General features: G+C 42.1%; 1 protein-coding gene across 2 annotated transcripts; it reads right to left on the bottom strand.

Annotated features, from left to right (window-relative positions):
- Positions 1-81: 81 nt before the first annotated feature.
- LAMP2 (lysosomal associated membrane protein 2) lies at positions 82-13,985 on the bottom strand. Of its 2 annotated transcripts, none has more exons than XM_059859592.1 (9): positions 13,802-13,985; positions 12,610-12,728; positions 11,919-12,132; positions 11,136-11,297; positions 10,261-10,478; positions 9,621-9,740; positions 9,276-9,354; positions 8,343-8,510; positions 82-2,501 (listed from the first exon to the last, which is right to left on the bottom strand). In XM_059859592.1, the coding sequence occupies exons 1-9, from the start codon at positions 13,968-13,970 to the stop codon at positions 2,359-2,361; spliced, it is 1,392 nt and encodes a 463-aa protein (XP_059715575.1). In that variant the 5' UTR covers positions 13,971-13,985; the 3' UTR covers positions 82-2,358. The 2 variants fall into 2 exon arrangements, with proteins under 2 accessions (XP_059715575.1, XP_059715577.1); XM_059859594.1 differs by lacking the exon at positions 82-2,501 and adding an exon at positions 4,736-7,147 and having other exon boundaries at positions 8,349-8,510.
- Between the last annotated feature and the right edge of the window lie 7,148 nt (positions 13,986-21,133).

The raw sequence follows: 21,133 nt of genomic DNA, 5'->3' as shown, positions 1-21,133 counted from the left end.
ATCCAGATCCAAGCACATTGACAATTTCTCTGGAAAAGCTCTCAGAAATGGCATTCATGTCTACTTACACTGAAACAAAGCTTAATAAACACGATAATTAACTTTATTTTCCATACACATATTCTGCTGTCAGCATATTTGTACAGTCATTTTAAGATCTGGAAAATTGTACACACCACTCTTCATGCTGCAACAACCTTAAAGTGCTGGATCAATTTTTGACTTCTGTTGAAGCTCAAAATAATACTTTCTACGTATATACAATATATATATATGTATGTGTTAGCATCTAGGAAATGACCACATTTCACTAAGATAGCCTAGCAAAAGTGATATTAAATACTTCAGTCTGCAATCTCAGCATGAAATCATAGCTGTGATCCATCTGCTGGTGGCAGAGAAGCACCACACTGACAAGTGGGTGTACTCATAAAATGCCACCTGAAATAATTCCATTTAACACTAGCAAGGAAATCAAGTATTGCAAGAGCAAAGGTACAATACAAGAGACCAAGACAACCAAACCCAAAGCACACAGTCCAACTCAGCAGCATTGAATTACATTCCTAAAAAAAAAAAAAAGAAAAAAAAAAAGGAAAAAAAAAAAAAAAAAAGGACAACTTGTTCCAAGAGAGAGCCCATTTGTACTATGGAATCACTTTTGTCAGAATCAGGTAGAGTGTATCTTTGGTCACGGTGAGGATAAGAATAATTGCATACACAGGTATTTCTCAAATATCAGAACTCTCTGGAAAACTCCCTTCCCTGAATACACAGCTATTGTGAGTTACTTAAACATCAGTGCTGTCACCTTTGTGTATGTGAATTACTGAAGGTGCTTCCCCCACAACATGGATACAGGGTCAATGCACAAAGAGATTAAATATTGAAGCAGCTCTAGTAAACACTTGCTGCAGAGGACAAAACTTTGTGTGCTCCCAGGGTTTATTGGCTGCAAAAGGCTTTTGCCAAGATGGACCAAAAAGGTTTGAAGAGCAAGAGGCTTCTTTCATTCCATCAACATGAACCCAATGGGAATGAAGCAGAACGTGACCACGAATGACTAAATTCGATTTTGGTATGTTTAGATATGGAACATAGAATTGCAAAGGTATGGCAGTAATAACAAAGAAAGCATCTTCAAACAGGAAAGATGCTCTTATTCCTTTGGAAGTCACTTTCTTCACTATACATATATTCATTTCTGCTTTATGATCAGCATTCCTCATGCTAGAAATTTTGTGCTCTTACACTAAGACAGCAGTAATGAGGTTAAAAGCAGATTAATTCTATCAAACCTGAAAGGTTTCATACCTCCACTTGCTTTCAGAGATCACAGCTTTTCACTGATGCCCTGTTAACCTATGCAAGCTGTCCAAAAGAACTGCAGGAATCTCTGAGCAACCTGTGTTCTCAGTCAGCCTGAGTGCTCTCAAAATACTTTTGGTCCTCACATGGACCAACGCTGTGTAGTTTCTTTTATGTTCAGAATCAAAGCTGAGAGAAACTGCAGCCCGTGAAATTCCAGCCTCCCACCCTCATTTCACAATTGAGCTCAGAACAAAAGGAAAATGCAGTTCAACAAAACAGCACAGGAGACATTTCCTTCAGCAGACTTGCCTTTTCTGAGTAGCCAAAGTTCTCCAGACCTGAACCTTATCTTGACAAATTAGACACCAGGGTAGTGCCAAGCTGTTCAACCTACATTAGCAGTCAGCTTCTCCGCATGATGTTAAACAAATTAATTCACTAGAAGAATCAGATGTTCTTCTCACATTATGTCAGGGTATTAGTGAGATCAGGTACTACTTTTACATTCTAGAAGGAATAGGAAATTCAGGCTGATTCACAAGAACAGCCATATGCCAAGCTCCCAACAGAAGTCTGTTGAGAGCTAGGTATTCATTTTCCCACTGCATGTACAGTCCCTTTTGACACAGCATTCACACTTGTAATTATAGTTTTAGCTGTAGCATTAACCAAGACAAGCTGTAGGCATCTAGAAATTTTCTTGTACAAAAAGATTAAATGACAGAAAGTTTTGTAGATGTCTTCTTTACTAAAGATAATCACATTTCCCACAGGGACACACCAACTCTGCTCAATTCTCTGGTCCTCAGAACACTTACTTACTCCAAAGTCATACAATAGCTTCTGCAACTCATCTTCAGACTCATGGCATGTTATTCTGTCATGAAGTGATTGTTATTCTGCCATGAAGTGATTTGAACTTCTTTAAATAAAGAAACCTTGAATTAATTTGTTTTTCTTTTTTTTTTTTTTTTTAAGGAGCAGGCCAGGAAGTCTGGGAAAGGGAAAAGAACAGGCAAGGTGGGCAACAGAGATGGAATGAAGAGATTATACAGACTGATAGCCAGTACGACTTTTCCTTCTTCCAATGATGTAAGATATAAAGACAAGAATGATAAGGAATCCAAGTGCCACACCCACTGCGACAGGAATAAGAAAGTTCAGGTCAGAATCAGCAATGCATTCTTCAGCTGCAGAAAGAGGAAAAAAAAAAAAAAAAAAAAAGCAAGGGAGAATTAATTAGTAAGGGAAATCAAGCATTAGAAACCAAAGAAAGCAAGGAGCAAACAGGCATTTTTGAGAAATTACATTGTATTAGATACAATAATATATGTAAAGTAAAATCAATATTGAGTAAAGAATTTATGGAAAGATTGATTTCTTTAAACACATTTACTCCATAGATCCTTAATATTGGTAATACACTTCTTCTGATTTGTACATTTAATTTCAGCTTCCTCTAGCAAGCAGAGGATAGATTAGAAATGTGAGGACAAACCAGCAGTCTGAGCATGCATTAGCTGATCACACCTCAGAGATAGCAGCAATAAAGCAACAAAAACCCCACACTGATGTAGTACTGCCTTGTCCAGGGGTCTTCCCAACCCTTGAGTCACCAGCACTTCTCTGGGTTCTAGACATGAAGGCATAAGGGACAACCCAAGGAACAAAGCAGAAACTTACTAAGAACTGCAAAAGACAGCCAAGATAAATGTGCCTCCGGGCACTACAAGGAAAACACTGAAAGACTCTGTTGGGATGGGTAACTTTATTTTCCATGCAAAAGGGTTATTCGTTTCAGCTGAGAACTACACAGACCTCACTGAAATCCACATCAGAGGGGAAAATGGAAAAGACATCTATAACACTAAAGTGGTTTTTAACACACAGGTTGTAAAACATGAGGAGCTCCTTGCTGGTACAAACACTCATCAATGATCAGCAAAACACGCTGGGAACTGGTTTCAAACTCGGGGGCAGGGCTTGGCATCGCTGTTTGCAAGGACAGCAGAGCTCCACCTGCCTGTGCCAGGAGAGGTGGGGTGAGGCAGGGGGCCATGCCTGGACTCTCCAGCACTGAACAGTGCCTGCCTTAGATGCATTCCATCAGGCAGCACTCTTGGAAAAACTATTTTGTTTGAGTTTTTAATTAGGACAGAGCATCACACACACAGTCAATGCGTCCTCAAAAGTCGGCTGCTGTTTTTCACCGAATCAGCATTAATTGTGGGAAATGTATTGTCTTGCTTTAGCTTATGACAGTCCAGCACACACTTGCCATGGCCCCTCCCTGAAATACTATACAAAGCCTTTGACTAAGAGCAAGGAGAACAACACGTGGAGGCTCAACAGCTGAAAATACTGAACTCAGATTATCTTAATGCACCTACTGCCAAGCAGAGCAACACTTGGAAGGAAAAAAAAACCCGAAGGGTAAAGGAACTGTGCACCTTACACAGCTGTTTAAAAAAAATCTGATTGAGAAAATACTTAAACATCTTAAAGAGAGACATACATTTGATACTTAGTCATCTTGTTCATTAAATACTAACATACACAATTTGCTAGATGCTGGGTAATGGGTCACTAAACACTAACACTAAATATGATTAGATTTGCTAAGGATGAAGGTGCCCAGCAGGCAGTGACAGAAATTCCCTCTCTTCTCCAAAGGAAGGAGATGGCTGCAGTGCACATCACACGGTGGCACTGTTACAGGCAATTCCCAGGGTGAAAAAGGGGTTAAGGTTTCATACCAGGAACACTCCATCCTTGCTGGCACACATCTATCCAGGCATGGCTACTGTACAGTGGTTAGAAGCTTCAGAGGTGTCTTCAAGTGCAGAATTGGTAACTAGAGCCCAACACACAGCAGGGCCAGCAGGAACAGCTTTTTCGACTGACGTGGCTGAATGTGTCTCCATTCAAAAAAGTCAGAAATTTTTGACCAAAAATTTTTTTAGCCCCAGTATAAAAGCTGCCTTCTCTTTTAATTCCAATCATGAGATTCAACCAACAGCCCCAAAGTTTGTTTTATTAACATATGCTAAGGAAGAGAGAACACTGTGGTAAATAAAAAAAAAATTTAAAAACCAAAGAAAAGCCAAAGAAAAAACCAAAACAAGAAACAAATGACCAAAGAAAACACCCCTTCCAAAACCCAAATCCCATCATTCACTGGCTAGAAATTGTACTATTTTGAGGACTATTAGCATGACATCTTTAACCTAAAATATCAGAAACCTTGACATTAGAATACAATATTTAGTAAACTGTGTATAAGGTACTACCAACCACACTCTATAACAGATTATGCACGTTGATATTCCACATCCACAGGTGTTAAATACATCCACAATTTAAATGCTCTTTCCACAGACCAGAACAAAACCAACTATGTAACAGAATCTCAGATACAGACTGATTAGAGTTCACCTTACTCATTGAGTTTATTTTCTTTAAAAAAAGACAATACAAGATGTCTATTTTCAAATCAGTTAAAAAATGTGAACAAGTTTCCTTAAGAAATAGAACAATCTTTATTTTTTAGAGCACAGGTTAAACAGATTGACAGTTCCCTATGGAGCAATACATACAGGAAAACTAGTGGTTTTATAACAACAGGAAGTCAGGTGAAACTGATGTTTTTTGAACCAGTTACCTGCACATCAGTCTAGGAGTACTTAAAACTCTGAGCCTACTTACAGGTTTTTGCAATGGTATTTCTAGTGCTGATTTTAGGAAGTAGTTTGCATGAATCTTCCATTTTATCACTTGGAAACTGGGCACAGTTCAAAAATTTGCAAGGTCAGAAGAATAGTGTGATGATTACTCCTTCACAGAGATGCATGTTTAACTGGTGCTACTGAACATCACTCACAAAAAAAAAAAAAAAAAAAAAGCTAAAAAAAATCTATATGAACTTCTGCATTTGAGGATATATTAATATGAAAGTCATTAGATCCATTTTTTAAAATTAAAATGGTAAGTCTTGAAGCTTGTTTCATGATTAAACTTATAGCAGTTCCCCACTTTCATTAAAATGCATTTCAGTAACTGATGCAAAATCCAAGCTGTAGACTACAAGCTATAGTAAGCATTATCCACCCATACATGCTTCCTTGGCTAGTGTCAAGAGTAAACTGTCTTTACAAAAAGAAAACCAAACCAAACCATTACTGAAAGAAGTGTATTTTATGACTTGTATACAAACATGCCACAGACATCTCTACAACCCTAGAGAACACTAATAAAACACTAGAGCAGCTTTGATGCAGGCTAAACTCATTCTAAAAGGGGAGACAATGTTATGTTCATTAAATAACTAGCTTAGGCAGCTCATGTTATGACATATGCAAAAAAGCCACAATTATCTAAAAGTCTAAAAGACTTTTTTTTTCCATGCAGTAAGAATATGCACAAGGAGCCCAGAGCAAAGTTGTGCATCAAGAGTTAGTCTCTACAGAGCTGCAGTTAAAGAACAGTCCAGTTGCACTGCACTTTTTTAACCTACTTATTCTTTTCATACAGCAAGGAAAAACAGGTGTTGTGGGTCCATCTCAGACTTGTTTGGCTTTTGCATTCTTAACATTAATAAATGCTACACGGCAAACAACCCAACACAAACATTCAACATTCAGAGTGCCAATGGCGGGCAGTTACAATGTGAACTTTGACTGGCAGAGAACCATTCAAGATGAAGATTATAAAACAGCTCAAGCTGCAACAACAGATACTGGCTCATTAAATGAAAGCATCTTTAAACAAGGTCATTCAAAGCAACAAGACAGACCAGTTCTGTGCAGGGTATGGTATGAAGTTAAGTGCACTTTAAAGTTCTGGAATATTTAGAAAGGTTATTCCCTTTAAACTGATGCCAGCAAAAGAAAGCTTGCATTAATTTAGCAGAAGTCTGCCTCAGGTGAGTATTTTAGATGATTGCCAAGGTACAATAAAGAATTCAGTGCCTAACAGGTTTTTTTTGAAAGCATCTGGAAACGGCACTGAAGTCTTCCCATATATTCACCATTTGGCAAATTACCCATTTTGTTTGTACAGCCATGGTATAGGAATGATTCCTGAAATTACACCAAGGCAGGAGTAAATTACTGAAATCCTAACAAAGGCAAGTAAGTTACTGCTGCCACTTCCAGAGATCACTTAATCACCAGCCTGAAGTTCAATCCTATGGAAAACAAAGTTGCTATTGGGCATTAGACAATCCTTGTTAAATACTATACAAGTCAACAGAGTGACTAATGCTGCCAGCTTAACCCACAATTACAACAACAACTAAGGAACGCAGAGGAGAGAAGCAAGTACAAATTCTATGCTATTCTGGGAGATGCCCAATGCACATCAGTTCAGAATGTGTTATTGTTTCAGGCTAGTATTTGTAAAAAGCAGAAATAAATCCTAAATGCTTTCGGACTTTTGCAAGATAAAATCCTTAGCCTAGCAATTCATCCAGGATTTGACATCTTCAAAACAGCTATGAAACCCACATGGTCTTCTTAGGGCAGGAAAACAAAGTGTAATTCTGCTTCATCAGAGATAAACATTCTCCCTTTGTTTCTCAACTCCAATTAGCAGTGGCTAGTAATTACTCCTAAGGTTTGGGTCTTTTTTGGACTTCAGAACTTGCACTTGCTTTGTTTAGAGTGAAATCATAACAGGAATCACACTTAGATTCACAAAGTTTGATATCCAGCATAGCTTTTTCTTCTGCCAATTATGTAAGCAACCACTATAATGGCAATCAAGACAGCAAGTGCAGCACCAACTACAATTGGGATTAGAATGCTGTCATCATCCAGCGAACACTCCTGGGCTGTAGGTGAGAAAAAGGTTGCAATAAGGAATAAATAAAGTCAGAACACTTGCCAAGTGTGGTATAAAAATCTGTTTTCCTTAATATGAAGGTGTTAAAAAAATCAACTATTATTTAAACTATGAAAGAAAGAACTGCAGAGGTCTCATCAATACATTTAGCCCATTTAAGCATTTTAATTAAGTTAAGCATTGATAACCTAGAGCAAGTTAGGGGTGTACAAGTTTTCCTGTGCACAAGATCTGCACCAGGCAAGGGAGCAGCCATTCTTCTACATTCACAAACCAGGCTTATCTATTTCATACTTAAAGCAAGTCTGGTTGATACTTTTACTCATTAAGGATAAAAAGTGACCTGGATTTGGTATCAAGAATCTATCCAGAACAAAGACACGTTACACAGATAAAATAACTATAATTAAAAGAAAGCCAGCTGCAACTTTAACTACCATGTGAAATGGATCCCTAACTCTTTAGAAAGACTAAACTGTTTACCCTACACACATCTGGAGTTATCTTACTTCTGTCTAAAACCAGAACTTTTCAATCTATGTGTCTACAGATCAGTCGAGTCCAATAAGACTGTGCTGCAAGTATTAGCATTAAGCACAAAGACCAGTTTGCACTAAATATTAAGAGGTAATTTAAGACATTTCAGTTTTCTCCAGACAAGATCAAGATAATGCAGCAAACAAACATTTCAGAATCTCTTTTGTTCTGGATACTCAAGACTGCCTCTGAAGGAAGCCCCTGACAGTTCATTCTTCCCCTATTCCTATTCCTCAGACTGACAGGTAAAAAGAAACAAAACACCTAACAGTATTTCCAAAGTCCACCTCTGCAAAAGTTCTGTCCAATTTTCTTACATATCTGAGCTACAAATGTTGAAAGTCAAGATGTTATCAAGTAACTTCTAATGTATTCTGCATAGCAATGCTTAAGTCCCTATTCAGGGTCTCTAGTTCATTCAAGTTTTGTGAAGAAGAACCACACTCTTTAGCAGACATTTTTTAAGTGAGAGCAAAGCTTTGCTTGAACTTGAATGTCACTCTCAGAACTTCTCTTCATTCCATGTATATCTAAACATGTTTTAAAAAATTGGAACAAGAGCTTCTGAGATAAAGTGCTTGTACCTAATGCTGGTGCTTTTTAGCAAGTGAGAATTTTGCAAGCATCACTAAAAACAAAACCATAACTCTTACCTGTAGCAAATTTATTTGCCTCCACAAGGAATGGCTGAATCCATAGATTAAAAGTATGTACTTGAACATTTTCATTAATCTGAAGGGTTTGCTCTTTTCGGCACATGTAAGAGCTACCAAGGAAAGCATCCCACTTGCTTAAGTTGTTGTTATCTGCACTTGAAATGACTAAACAAAGAAGGAAAAAGAAAGAAAGGGAATTTGCATGTTCACTTAAAATGCAAGACAGCTGCTAATACAGTAAGACTGAGTAGCTGAATCTAGAGGGGCCAACACTTCAACACTGACTAGTCTGAAAAACAAAGTAGTGCAAAGTGGGATTGATCAGCTTAGAAATCAAAACCTGAAGTTCATACAGTAACCTCTCTTTCATATGTACATGACATCAGGCTTCCCTTATACCTCCACTTGTCTCAGTGCTGCAGAGTTTCAAGTGTTTTAGCTTTAATGCTCTTTAATTGCTGTAGCTATGACAAGCAATTTAAAAAAAAAAAGAGAAAACATATGTTTATTGGGAAAAAAGTATACTCTAGTTTCTGAAGGACTGGCCTTTTTTTAGTGAGAGTTAAGTACAAGCGGTTGGAAGCTACAGCAGCATTTTCAAACAAAGAAGACAACAGCTGGTTTACGAAAAAAGCTTCAAAGTTGGTACAATTAGATTTCACAGCACCACCAAAATTACATTACTGAAAAGAAGTCCTCTTAATTTACAGTGACTTCAATTAGCAGAAGTTTCAGGAATAGTAGAGTGGTCCTACACCGTTTAAAGTAACTCATACAGCCATTTCTGCTTATTATTTTTGTTCATACCAACTTCTAGACATAAGTAGGAGCTAACAGTAAGCATGAACAACACTGAAAAAAAGCCAGAATTATTTGATGCAGACACTGAATAAAGTATTACCCTTGTTTAAGGCAGATACTATTTCTTACCAGAACCATTCAGATGGTTGAGCAGAGTAACATTCACCTCCCGCAGATAAAATTTCTGTACACTTGCACTTGTATTTTTCTGTTCAAGACACAAGAACCAAGTGTCAGTGTGCAATTTTGCATTTGTAACGTTAAGAATACATGCTTTACAAAAGCCAACACATTTACCAGTTTTACATTTTCTACCACTTTAACCCAGTTTTCCATTTGTCTTGAGGCACTCAGCTGGCCAGTTCCACTTCCCATATGGGAACAGCTGACCACCAGCAAGCAACAGGAGGATTTTACTCTAAGTGATCCCCATGCATGCTGTTAAATGATAAATTTAAAATAAAAGTTACTTACAACAGCAAATGTGAAACCAATCAGTGTGCTATTTCCATCATTCAATTTCAGAGTGGCTGTTGTGTTACCACAGGCACCATCTGCGACAGTTGTCTTTGGATTGATGTTGATCAGAAGAGGCTGAAATACAGACAAAACACATCAAAGACATTCAGCGGCCTTTGGAATACATTGTCGCAGTCAGGAGCAGTCTTGGGTTAGAAGAGCTTGTCATAAATATGACAGCAGGAAGAGCTGAGCTCGGCTGCTATGGAACCAAGGTTGTTTGAGTTAAATTTACATGCTGGCAATACTGAAACAAACAAATTCCTTGAGAAGTGCTACTTTGTTCCCAAACACAACGGGCTACTCTCTGAGGGGAAAGACAAAATCTGCAGGGAACAACAGCCATAACAGTTAAGAAAGTTCCAGACTTTTAATCATTTTAGAAGTATTCCCAATAAAAAATCCTACTGAATCCATGTAAGTATTTTGAAGACATGTATTATGCAACAAAACTATTCTGATGTCAGAGAGGTGCTACATACAATACTTAGACGCAATTCTGGACAGCCAGCAGTGTACAAAACAATACTCTGCCTTCAGATTTCACACCAAATAACTACAGCAACTTTTACTCTCCAAAAGAAAAAAGAAGCACCTTGTCTTGGGAAACATTCAGTTGCAGCCCCACAGTTGCCAGGAAACACGTTTTATTTCCACTTTTAAGAGAATAGTTTCCCGTGTCTGGATTCTCCACAGGTTTGGGAGCAGTTGTTGGAGCAGGAGACAAAGTAGTGGTAGATGCAGTAGTGACATTGGCAATAGTAGGTGGAACAGTAGGTGCAGAAGTAGGTGTATCAGCAGGACATCTAGTCTCTGAAAAGACATTTTAATCACCATTTCATTACTGAAATTTTATTGTAGTCTTATTACTCAGACAAAGTACAGTTGCCACTTATTCTCAGAAATCCTCTAACACAGTTTTAAATCCACACTCAGTACCACTTGCCTCTGACACATGGAAGCAAAATACAGAAAGGCAGTTAAGTTGTTTTAAAAGTGTGACATGTATTTGCTGTCAAATAAGTGACCCTATTAGGCTACATGCAGCACGATGCTGTGCTCGTCTCTTTCCTGAGCTATGAGATGAGACAATAGGCTCTGGACTACTCAAATACAACAGCAGAGGCCACCACTGGAAGTGGAAGGCAGTCAGCTAAAACCCCTCAAACTCAAATGATTTACTCAGCAACAGTAGCTCTGAAGTGCTTATTTTTAATACCCCAATTACTGGAATACACAGTTGAGAAGAACCCCACCTTGGCACACAAACAATCGACAGTAGAGCACACTACTAAATCCGTTTTCCTAAGCTATTTTTCCAGGAACAAGGAAAGAAGTACTAGAGGATATTTACATGGATATTATTAAACGCAACACATCTTAGAATTGGTGGGTTTTTTTATTATGGGACTTTGCTCCCTGCACTAAGGTGCAACACAAAAAAGCTCTTTCACAAACTGAAATGCTCACCTTTTTTACTGACTGTGCCATTCTGAACAAAAGCCTGCACAGTAACATTCCAGAAAATCTGTGTTGTATTTTTTTCTTCAATAACGAAGGAATTGTGACACACGAAGACAGTATTCAGCTGAACTGGATGTGCAGGATCCTTCATAAGAACAGTAACTGGTCCTACAAATAAGCACAAATGTTTTAATGCCTTATGAACTACAAGAACTTAAAGGTAGTGTTACACTTTATATAATTTCATAAGACAAAGACTAAGCAATAATTAAGTTTAACAATCTCAAGCTCTCTTGAATGTTCTCCCTGTATGTTCTGACCTGAAGTGCTAGGTAATGCAGGAGTAACCAAGCTTACAGAACTAGACAAGCCATTAGAAAGGTGAACCCTTTTACTTAAGTTTGTAAGGAGAAAACAATTCTATTATTACTAGGCATTAGTACATAGACAGCCTAACACTGTATTGCTTGGCAAGGAAGCAGATCAAGCAGTGCCCACTAAAACTAATCTTCCATATGCCTGCTGTCTACCTCACTGATCAAAGCAGTTTATCCTTCCCCTTCCACTTACAGGAATTACACATTCAGTGAAGCCATTTGGCCTGCATTGTTACCCAGCAGGCAGGTACAAGGAACAGCAGTTAGCAGCACGTGGTACAGAACTCATTACATTCATTACTAACTCCTGGATTCCTCCTTACTTCGAAGAAGCCAAGCCAGGTCAGGTACATGAGGTCTGACACTTCTGGCTGAGATTGCTTTGCAAGTCAGATTCTGCACTGAATGTTACCTTTTCTTTTAGCATCAGGGAATACAGCTGTGTCATTGGTGTTGTAGGTCAGTGTGATGAAGTCTCCCTGGTAAGTTTCATTGGTTTTTGTGATGTTAATGCTCCAAGAATGACCTTCTCCAAACTGCACTGCCACAACTGCAGCCTGTGTGTCATTGCCACAGACGCTTCCATTGTGTGTCACGCTCGATGACAAATTCAGGGTTGTGGTTTTCTAGAAGAAAAGGGGAATTTAAAATGCATTCACATGCACCTCTTCCCCATGACAACATTATAAACTTGCTGGAGTTAGATGAAACCTTGCACAAGATAAGTGAGATTATTTTAGGTTATTCTGGAAAATTATGATAAAGGGTCCCTGACACCTGCCTGAGAAAGGAGCAGTATCAGATTCGAGTACAAAAGTACAACTCTAACCTGGCTGTAAATCTTTATCATGCTGAGCTGCAATTACATTTACTGCTTGGGTTAAGAACATAACTACACTGATCCTGGTTAGACTTGGTGAGTTTTGTGTACATCATTTAAGACTGAGAACTTATTCTTTACTTCATAAGGACTACATAGGAATATTCTTCTCAACCGATTTAGTAAAAAAAAAGTAAGAAATCAAACACCCTAGGTAAAAGAGCTTAAACTTTAATCCAGGTCAAAATCCAGTTCTCAGCAAGAGTTACTCCCAAATACTTACATAATCACCATTGTTTGATTCATATGTTATCAAGAACCTCATCATCCAATTTGCATACAGGCATGTAGCATTAGAAGCATCCTTTATATCTACTTCAACTGCATAGGACTGGAAAAAACCTGTAAGATATGATTATCAGCTATTAAGACATTGCTTTTTCTTCATTTTCTAGATCCACTTAAGAGGACAGCTCATCACAAAGCAGTAAATTATATCAGGACCACATTCAATTTACCAGACAGTGAAAGAATAGCTAGATTTCTAAAAACTATCAAAAATAGGAAGCACACTATAAAACTGTCAAAGCTGGCAAAAATTGAGAGAATGTTTTATAGTCTGTTTACCTGACACAAACTAATATTCTCAACGCACTGACCACCCAACACTGGACACTTTTAAGATTTGGCTGTACAGGGTGTTGGGCCATCTCGTCTAGACCGTGTCTTGGCCAAGAAAGGCTGGACCATCTGATCCTTGAGGTCCCTTCCAACCTAGAATTCTGACTCTCTGAAATAAGCATCAGCTTTCTGGTGACAAAGTGGGTAAACCAAAGGGCATGAACACAGCACTTGAACAATGCGCTGCTTGCAGATCAGGATCTATTATTTTTATTATTTTACGTGTTGTATCAGTGATTACGACTCAAGCTGACCCCCAAGAGATGGGATCGGCATTGCCTTCGTTGTGCTTCCACGATTCCCAGCTTGAGAAACACGGGCGTTAAATTCCCTCTGCCTTTTAAGAGAACTTTTCCCAGCTGTTGTATTCCCGACGCGGTGTCTCCCGGCACAGACGCTGCCGTGCCCGCGGCCCCCGGCCGAGAAGCGCTGACAGAACGGCCGGGCCGGGCCGCGAGGGTGGGCCCACCGTCCCGGCTGCCGGGCCCCGGCCCTCGGCGGAAGCACCCCGGGGTTCCCGGCCTCCCCGGCACGGCGCGGGGCCTTGGCCCCGTCGCTGTCCCCTCCCTCCCGTGGGTGGCAGCGCGGGGGGGCGGCAGCGGCGGCGCCTCCGCCCCGGGGCCGCCCCCTGAAGGCGCCGCGGGGCCGAGGCGGCCCCGGGACCCCCCCCGGGACCCCCGGTGCCCGCACGCCGCGTCACGTGCGTGACGGGGCGGGGGCGGGGAGCGGCACGAGCCCGCGGGGACACCCGACACCCGCTCCCCTCCCCCGGGCCCCGGCGCTGCCCCGCTCACCAGAGACGCCGAGCAGCAGCAGCGGCAGGAGGAGGCGGCCGCGGGAGGAGGCGGCGGAGCGGCGCGGGCCCATGGCGGCGGTGCTGCTGCTGCTGCCGGCGGTGGGGACACCGGGGCACGGCGAGCGGCCGGGGCGAGCGGGCGCGACAAAAACCTCGCTAGCGGTCATGTGAGGGGCGGGGCGGGGCCGCCCGCGCGCCGCCAATCGCCGCTCGGCGCCGCCGCTCGATTCCGTGGATCGCGGACGGGCCGCTCGTCGCGCGCCGCCTTGGGCGGGCGGGTCTGGTCTGGTCCGCTCCGCTCCTGTCCCAGTCCCTGTCCGGCAGCGGCGACAGCAGCGGCGACAGCAGAGGCCACCGGACCGGGCCTGCGCCGCGGTGGCCTCTGCAGGGGCAAGGTAGCGGCGGCTTGTTCTGGCCCTCGGCAGTGTTTGCGGTGTGCCCTGGCGCTGCTCCAGTCTGGGAAGGGGTACCTTACAAGAGGCGCACATCCAGGGAAGTTTAATATAGGGGCTTTCACTGAGAAAAAAAATAAAGATATTGCCCATGTTTGCAATAAATACAAAGGGTTAGTGGGCTCTCGGTGTCCCTGGGCCGGCTGTCGCTGCTGTCCATCCACCCTCCCCGGGGCTCTGTGCCTCCGGTGACCGGGCAGAAACCCCCTCCAGACACGGCCCCTGCGGCGGGAGGGATTGGCACCTGCGCCCGGAGCTTTAATGCGATTTTTTGCTGCTGCTGAAAGGCGGAAAGTGGGGCAGGAAACGATGGGAGACGACAGGAGCTTGGTGCGAATGAGGGAGAGAAGAGCCTCCGGTGCGAAGCGGGGAGAAGGCGGTTGGACAAAAAACTCGGTGGATTTGGGTCTGGAAGGTGGAATAAAGTGTGATGGATGCTGGATTGATGGACACTATTGATTAGGGGGAAAAACCCCCAAAACCCCATACCCAAGGAAAACAAGTCAGAAATGCTGGCTTGGCAGAGAAAGGGGAAATGGCAGAAGGCATTGAGGCTGGGAGACAGCCAGAAGATGACCCGAGGAGACAGGAGCTCTGCGCTCAGCAGGGAAGGGCCTTCGGGAATGGCATATTCCTGTCTGTGATGCCGTGGAAGAACTGAGGATTTTGAGTGGTTGGTCTCTAAGAGACATCCCCGGCCATGGGGGGAGAAGATGAAGTCTGAAGAAGACAATAAAACACATTGACCTGATAATGGGACAGTTGGAGTGTAGATGGTTGATAGGAAAGCAGTTATGCAGTCTGGAGGAAGTGGAAATAATTTGTTATCAAAGGGCAGTTAATTTCTCTCAGCTGTGTACTTGCAATCCCGTACTTTCCCATGGAGTGTCACAAAACCAAAGCTGGCATGTCAGGGCCACCACAGGAACCAGGGCATAGATCAAATGAGGGTCCCACACACAAGGGATTTTGTGCTCAGACAAGTTCACTGCTTCTTTGCATTTCTTTTTGTGCTCAGTAACCACACCTAGAGCCCACTCAGCACATGTGCTACATACCTGCACGTGCACTTGTCTAAGCATGGTTGCATGTGACTCTAGATTCACGTAATTTCAAAACAGAGTAAATTTATATTAATCCTTTGGGCTTAATTACCAAATATTTATTTGAAGAAATAAACTCTATATTTAATAACTGTCTTGCTGTAGGCTGGGAAATGTCAGTAACAGCAGCACAGATGAAACCACAAATTCTGAAAGCAGCAAGTCTTTCTCAGCTCCACCACAAAGAATGGGGCATTTCAGAGGCTAGAGAAAGTCCTGCTCTCGGGATTTTGTATTTCCTCAGGCTTCACTCCTTTAGAACAAAGTTCTTTTTTTAAAAGTGATCTCACAAGGAGTTAGGAGCAACCAAATTAGGAGGATTTGACTATTAGGAGACAGACATTGAATTAAGCTTTAATTAATTGAAAGAGGAGAAAATGATTGGTCTTTTCAGGTAGTTCATGCGATGGAATGGCATCTTTTGTATCTGCTGGAATATTTACTTCAGGACTTATGAATATACATTGATATGTTCCAACACTCCCTTGTTCTGAGTGAAGAATTCTGAGTGTTTGGATCTCTTGCTTGCATGGTAGGAAATGGGCCCTGAACCAAGTGGATGTTCTGCAGACATAACGGGAAGGCTGAATAACTTGTTTCCTTTATGCCAATTTAGTGAAGCTTGAAATGAAATCTAATGGCAGCAAACATAACAAGCAAATCCTTTTCTGTGTAATAACACAAGAAAAAGAGCAAGTGATGTGGGAATAAAAGAACAGTATAGTTTATTAATTTAGCTGATCCTGGTTTTCTAAGACATTCACTTTCCTTATGTTTTTTGCTGGATATGAGAAGGAGGACTGTAATGTTTCTGTACAGCATTACAGTTTTACTGCATATTATACTGCCTGACATCAGTTGTTGTAAGAAGGCATTGACATGTACTGAGAGCATATATCAAAACATAATTTCTCTCTAAAGCTTTAGTTCATTGAGGAATATAATTTCATGCCTAATTTCATTTGCATCATATGCTTAATCTTTTGTGAATCCTTTAGCAGTTTCAGCAGTTTAGATATCAAACTTTCCTTAGCCCTGGGTCTTGCCAGAATTGGTGGATGTGTGTGGTCAGGAGCAAAGTGTCCACTGTTTAATGAAGCACTGAATAACTTAATGTTTCTGATTCCTGGTGTAGAAGAGGTTGTGATAAAAAGAAGAAAGAGATAATCCCTAGGACATGCAGTAATCATGGCTTTATTCTAATGTATTTTTATTTATTCTTTTAGATATCTCTAAACAAAAGGGCGGCTCCTGTATTTTTTTCAGGGAAAAGATTATGGCAGAATTATTCCTTCCCAGGAGGCAGAGAAAGGATTTGGTTCCATTTCACGTGGAAAGGAAGGGGTGGAAAGAGGAATGTATTAATGCTGGCCAGAGAGGTCCCAGAGTCACTTGGCAGAGGGGGATGAACCACAGGGACCTTCTTGGGGCTGTGCCAACAACTGAGCGTTATTCAGGAGTTCTCACACAGCCCAGTGTGCAGCCTGTGCACCGAGCATTCGGGGTCCGGCCATCGCAATGAAGCCCGTGGAGTGTCCAGCACAGGGTGACATCTGCAGGGCCTCAGCTGCGTGTGTGAGTTTGCTCGGGAGCAGGGACAGCTCCAAAAAAAACCCGAAAGCCCTTCTTATCTCACCCGTGCGCAGGCTCCGAGCGGCCGGCGGCGCTCCCGGGCCGGCGCTTTCCGGGGGAGGTGGCGCTGGGAAACCAAACCAATAAACGCTGCTGCGGGAAACTGCTGAGTCAAGACTGGGGAAATCACGTGAAAAGCCAAAAAAAGAAACCTTGGTGGGGAGGTGAAGGGATCAGAGAGCAGGTTGCAGCAGAGAGCTGCGAAATTTCCTGTAAAACCGCTCGTGTCGCGACGCAGCTGGAAAAACATTCCCGGTGCGGGCTGGGGGGGCGGCACCGGCGATGGGCACGGGCTGCGACACAAACCCGGCTCGGTTCAGCGTGGGCTGGAGCTCAGGGTGGCGAGCAGGGCTGGAGCTGGGCCTTGGCACCGTGCTGGGGCAGCTGCTGCCCCTTTGCTGTCCCACTGGTTTCTCTTCTCTGTCCCACTGCTGCCCCTTCGCTGGGATGCCCCTCGGCGCTGGGCTGCCCCGCGGTGCTGGAAGCGTTTCCAGCTGCTGCTGGATGTGATGTGTGCTGCAGCCCTCGGCAGCTGGGCTAACGTGGCAGCAGATGAGATTGATGCATTTTGTGAGTCAGACCAAGCTACTTGTAGATGTCGCTTAGTTTAATGTGGTAAAAAAGAACTTGTTTGACTGACAACATGTTCTTTGGGCTTGTTCCAGCAAAGTAGAGGTGTGTCAATACTCTGGCTTTTGTGGTTTGATCGACACGCAGTGCTGACTTGCTGGAGATACATCTGTCATCTTCAGAGCAGAATTTATTGTGTGAAAATGGCTCTGCACAGAAGGCACCGCCCACTTCCAGCTCTTATGAAAGATGTGTTGGCTGTAACATTTTCTGAGATATTTCAGCAGGAAAAGAAGTTTCATCTAAAATACAAGGCAGGGAGGGAAACTGGATATTATACAGTCATTTTCATAACTGGATATTTTAACTGCAGGACTTCAGTGCTACAGGAACCTCTGTGACCTAGAATAACATTACATCCCTTTTACAGAGAACATAATGATATTTGTAGCTAGTCTATAGTTTCCAGCTCTGGCAGAGATCAGAAACCAGGTCTGGCACACACCAGGCTAATGCCTGTTCACTGCGCTGTCCTGAAACAGAGCTCTCGGGAATGATCTCTCTCCAGTTTGAGGTTGTGTGTTTGCTTTGTGCTTTTAGAGTAGGATTGGAAGCAGCAACTGTTGCTGTAGGAATGAAAAGGGAGAAACTGAAGAGATACACACACAGTGCCAGCTCTGCAAGTGACAGAGTCGCAGCCCTGTGGTTGCAGAACCGGTTCTGACCTATTCCCCAGCCACATCCTCCAAACCAGCTTTACCTGTGCAGTGACAAGGTTCAGCTCACCTCTGCAGAGGCTGTTTTGTAATTTTTATTCCTGTTTCATGCTTGAGAGCTGCACCTTCTCCCCAGCATGCACATGGCAGAACTTGGCCTGTGCAGTGCCCTGCCCAGCCTTCACTGAAAATTAATTAATTAAAGAGCAGCTTTGCCTTGAGCCTAAAACCAGCACCAGCTGAAGGGCTTGTGGGTGTAATTAAGGGGCCTGCTTTTGAGAAAGGTATCTGCTTTTGGCCGTGATAATGAATTTTTTTCAGCTAAATGTCAAGCTTCAGAGACTACACAAGGGTAAAACAAAACAGGCAAAGTGATAATTTCCTGGGAAATTCAGTCCAGAAGGGGAATATAAAGCTATATATTAAGTGAACATGTTGCTAATAATCTAGCACTCATATTTCATAACAAATTAAAACTACTATTGCTCCAAATAGTAACAAGCAATCTATTCCTTATCATTTCAGATGCAATTTACTTGCATGCTAGCTCCTTTCTGCAAAGTCACAGTGACTAAGCTTTGCCAAGCAGCACAGGAGCCCTTGAGCCCTGAAAAGGCCTGGGCAGTGACCCTCTACACTCCTTAATTGCATAACACATCTAAATGTTGGATCTACTGAAAGCAGTTACTGCAACTTCCTTGTTACTGTAAATATCATTAGATGGAACAGAATCTGTAGACTTATCTTTTTGAAAAGACAGAATTTCATACCAAGTTATGATTACTCAGGCATTTTAACACAGAAGCACCTGGTGACATCATGTTTTCCTCCAGCTCTAAAATACAGGTGTTGCAAGCAGACAAACAACTGATTGTTTTAAGGAGTAAGATAAAGAACTATCAACGGTTACAGAGAAAATTAGGTTATTTGTATTCTCCTGTCTGAATAGTCTCCTTAGGCTGCAAGAGCTGACCAAACTTTTGATCTAACTAATGTAAAAATGCTGGGAGCAGAAGAACTCTTGGAATTCAGCAGATAAAAGCAGAAGGGATTATTTGATGAGACGATTCCAAGAGAAAAAAACTACGTGAGAAGGTGGCCAGCCCAGCAACAATGGAACCCAGCAAGAAATCAAGAATTCACTGACCAGAAATTTGTGTTTGACTTGGCCTGGCTAACGAGTGTCAGGGGTATAACCGAGAGGTGTGAATTGGGGTAGGGGTCCCTCTCCAGAGGCACCGGTTTGAGCTGCAAACAAAGAGCTAACAGGAGACTAACTGGAAACATTCACTTGGACTTGGCATTCTTAGTGGGGTCCTCGGGTCAGACACAGTTACTGTGTCTAAATCTCTTGCAATTGATAAAAATTTAGTATTTGCTGGATGTGAACTACTTTTCCTCAGCTTAAGAGGTTTATTTGCAGTGCTGCAATCTCCTACTGATTCTAGAAAATTCACTTTCAAAGTTTCTTTTTTTGTTTAATTTATATCCTAATGCTAATTTTCTATAAGCAGCAGCAAGACAAGCTGTGAGCCATTTGAAAGGTGACCTTGTACCGGGAAACAATTACTTAAGCAGGAGAAAAACCTGCTCCTTTGTAGATTAACCAACATCCATTGTTTCTTTTCCCAGTTAATTCCAGGTATTACAAGATACCCTTTGCACAATGTTCAATGCCTCTCAACCACTCTGGTAAGTTTTGAGGTGTTAATTGTTTAAATTCCACAGTATGTCCACAGGCCCTGACCTATTTAAGGGGGAAGAAAAAAGGCAAACCCAAAGCTATCATCTTAAATTTAATTTGTCATCAGTTTTTCTCAATCACGAGAAAGTACAGTGGCGTATATTGCACTTCACACAGGAAAAGGAATGAAAGAATTTACTGCTCTGGTTTTTCTTCTCAGAGTAGACAGGTAATCTGTCAGTCTCCACTCATCTGTTCCTGTCGGACTTAGTTGGTTTTTTTTTTTTTTTTTTTTGTGAAGAATGTAGGAAATATTCTCTTTAAGGAGAAAGTGTTGGTGGAAAATCCCTCCTATGCATTTAGATGGCTGTAAGACAGGAAGGAAGCAGCTGAGCAGGGTTGGTGGCAGATGCTTCCCAGACCTGTCTAAACCCACCTGCCCCAGGACTTAAGTGTGGTTCCAGCAGTGCAGGGTCAGCCCCCCGCAGTTTTCCCAGAACAGCTCACAGGATCAGCTCCTGCTCTGCTGCAGCTATCCCAGTTTCCAGGATTCAAAAAGGAAATCCAAAACACTCCATCTCCCCCCTCCACCAAGTCCTCAGTGCTCCTGGGCTGGGAAAGGCCAGGCTGGACACAGCCCTTCTGCTCAGATTTAACCCAGCTGCTCAGGGTGAAGAAGAAAAATCAAGAAATGGCCAAATGGCCATTCTTAATATGTGAAGCAAATTCTGTATACAGCTCTGTCCTTCATACTTCAATAATCATTCCAGAGTCATTAAAATAACGATAAAGTGGGAGACAAGGAATATTCACAAGCAGGAGAAGTGCCTCCTTCAGGAGCAACAAGGCACCACCTCTGGTATTTTTGTGTATTTCTGCCACTTGTACACATTCTAATCCCAATTCAGGGTCTATGAGGATGCTTATTTCCTTCCCCTCCAAGAACCATAAATGACTCAGCAAAAAACCCAAAATAATAAAAATTCAGGAATGGAAGCCACTTAGAAAACTCAAGGGATTTTAATGACTGAATGAATAAAGAACTACTTGTTATTTAAGTAGCAAACAAGTATTTTGCTATCAAAGCACAAGCTAAAGAATTTAAAGAAGCCATAAACATTAGTAAGCCCAACATACAGAACTTGGAGTAAGAAGGCATTTTACACACAAGAG

The sequence above is a fragment of the Haemorhous mexicanus genome, chromosome 14, assembly GCF_027477595.1.
Source record: "Haemorhous mexicanus isolate bHaeMex1 chromosome 14, bHaeMex1.pri, whole genome shotgun sequence".
In the NCBI taxonomy this organism is placed as follows: Eukaryota; Metazoa; Chordata; class Aves; order Passeriformes; family Fringillidae; genus Haemorhous; species Haemorhous mexicanus.
The sequence above is the reverse complement of the archived record's forward strand: the minus strand, read 5'-3'. Positions and strand labels throughout refer to the sequence as shown.

Coding starts and splice junctions, on each gene's coding strand:
- LAMP2 (XM_059859592.1), bottom strand. CDS start 13,970: ATGACCGCTAGCGAGGTTTTTGTCGCGCCCGCTCGCCCCGGCCGCTCG. Junction 10,479..11,135: donor TGGCACAGTCAGTAAAAAAG/GTGAGCATTTCA, acceptor ATGTCTTTTCAG/AGACTAGATGTCCTGCTGAT. Junction 8,511..9,275: donor CAACCATCTGAATGGTTCTG/GTAAGAAATAGT, acceptor TTCTTTGTTTAG/TCATTTCAAGTGCAGATAAC.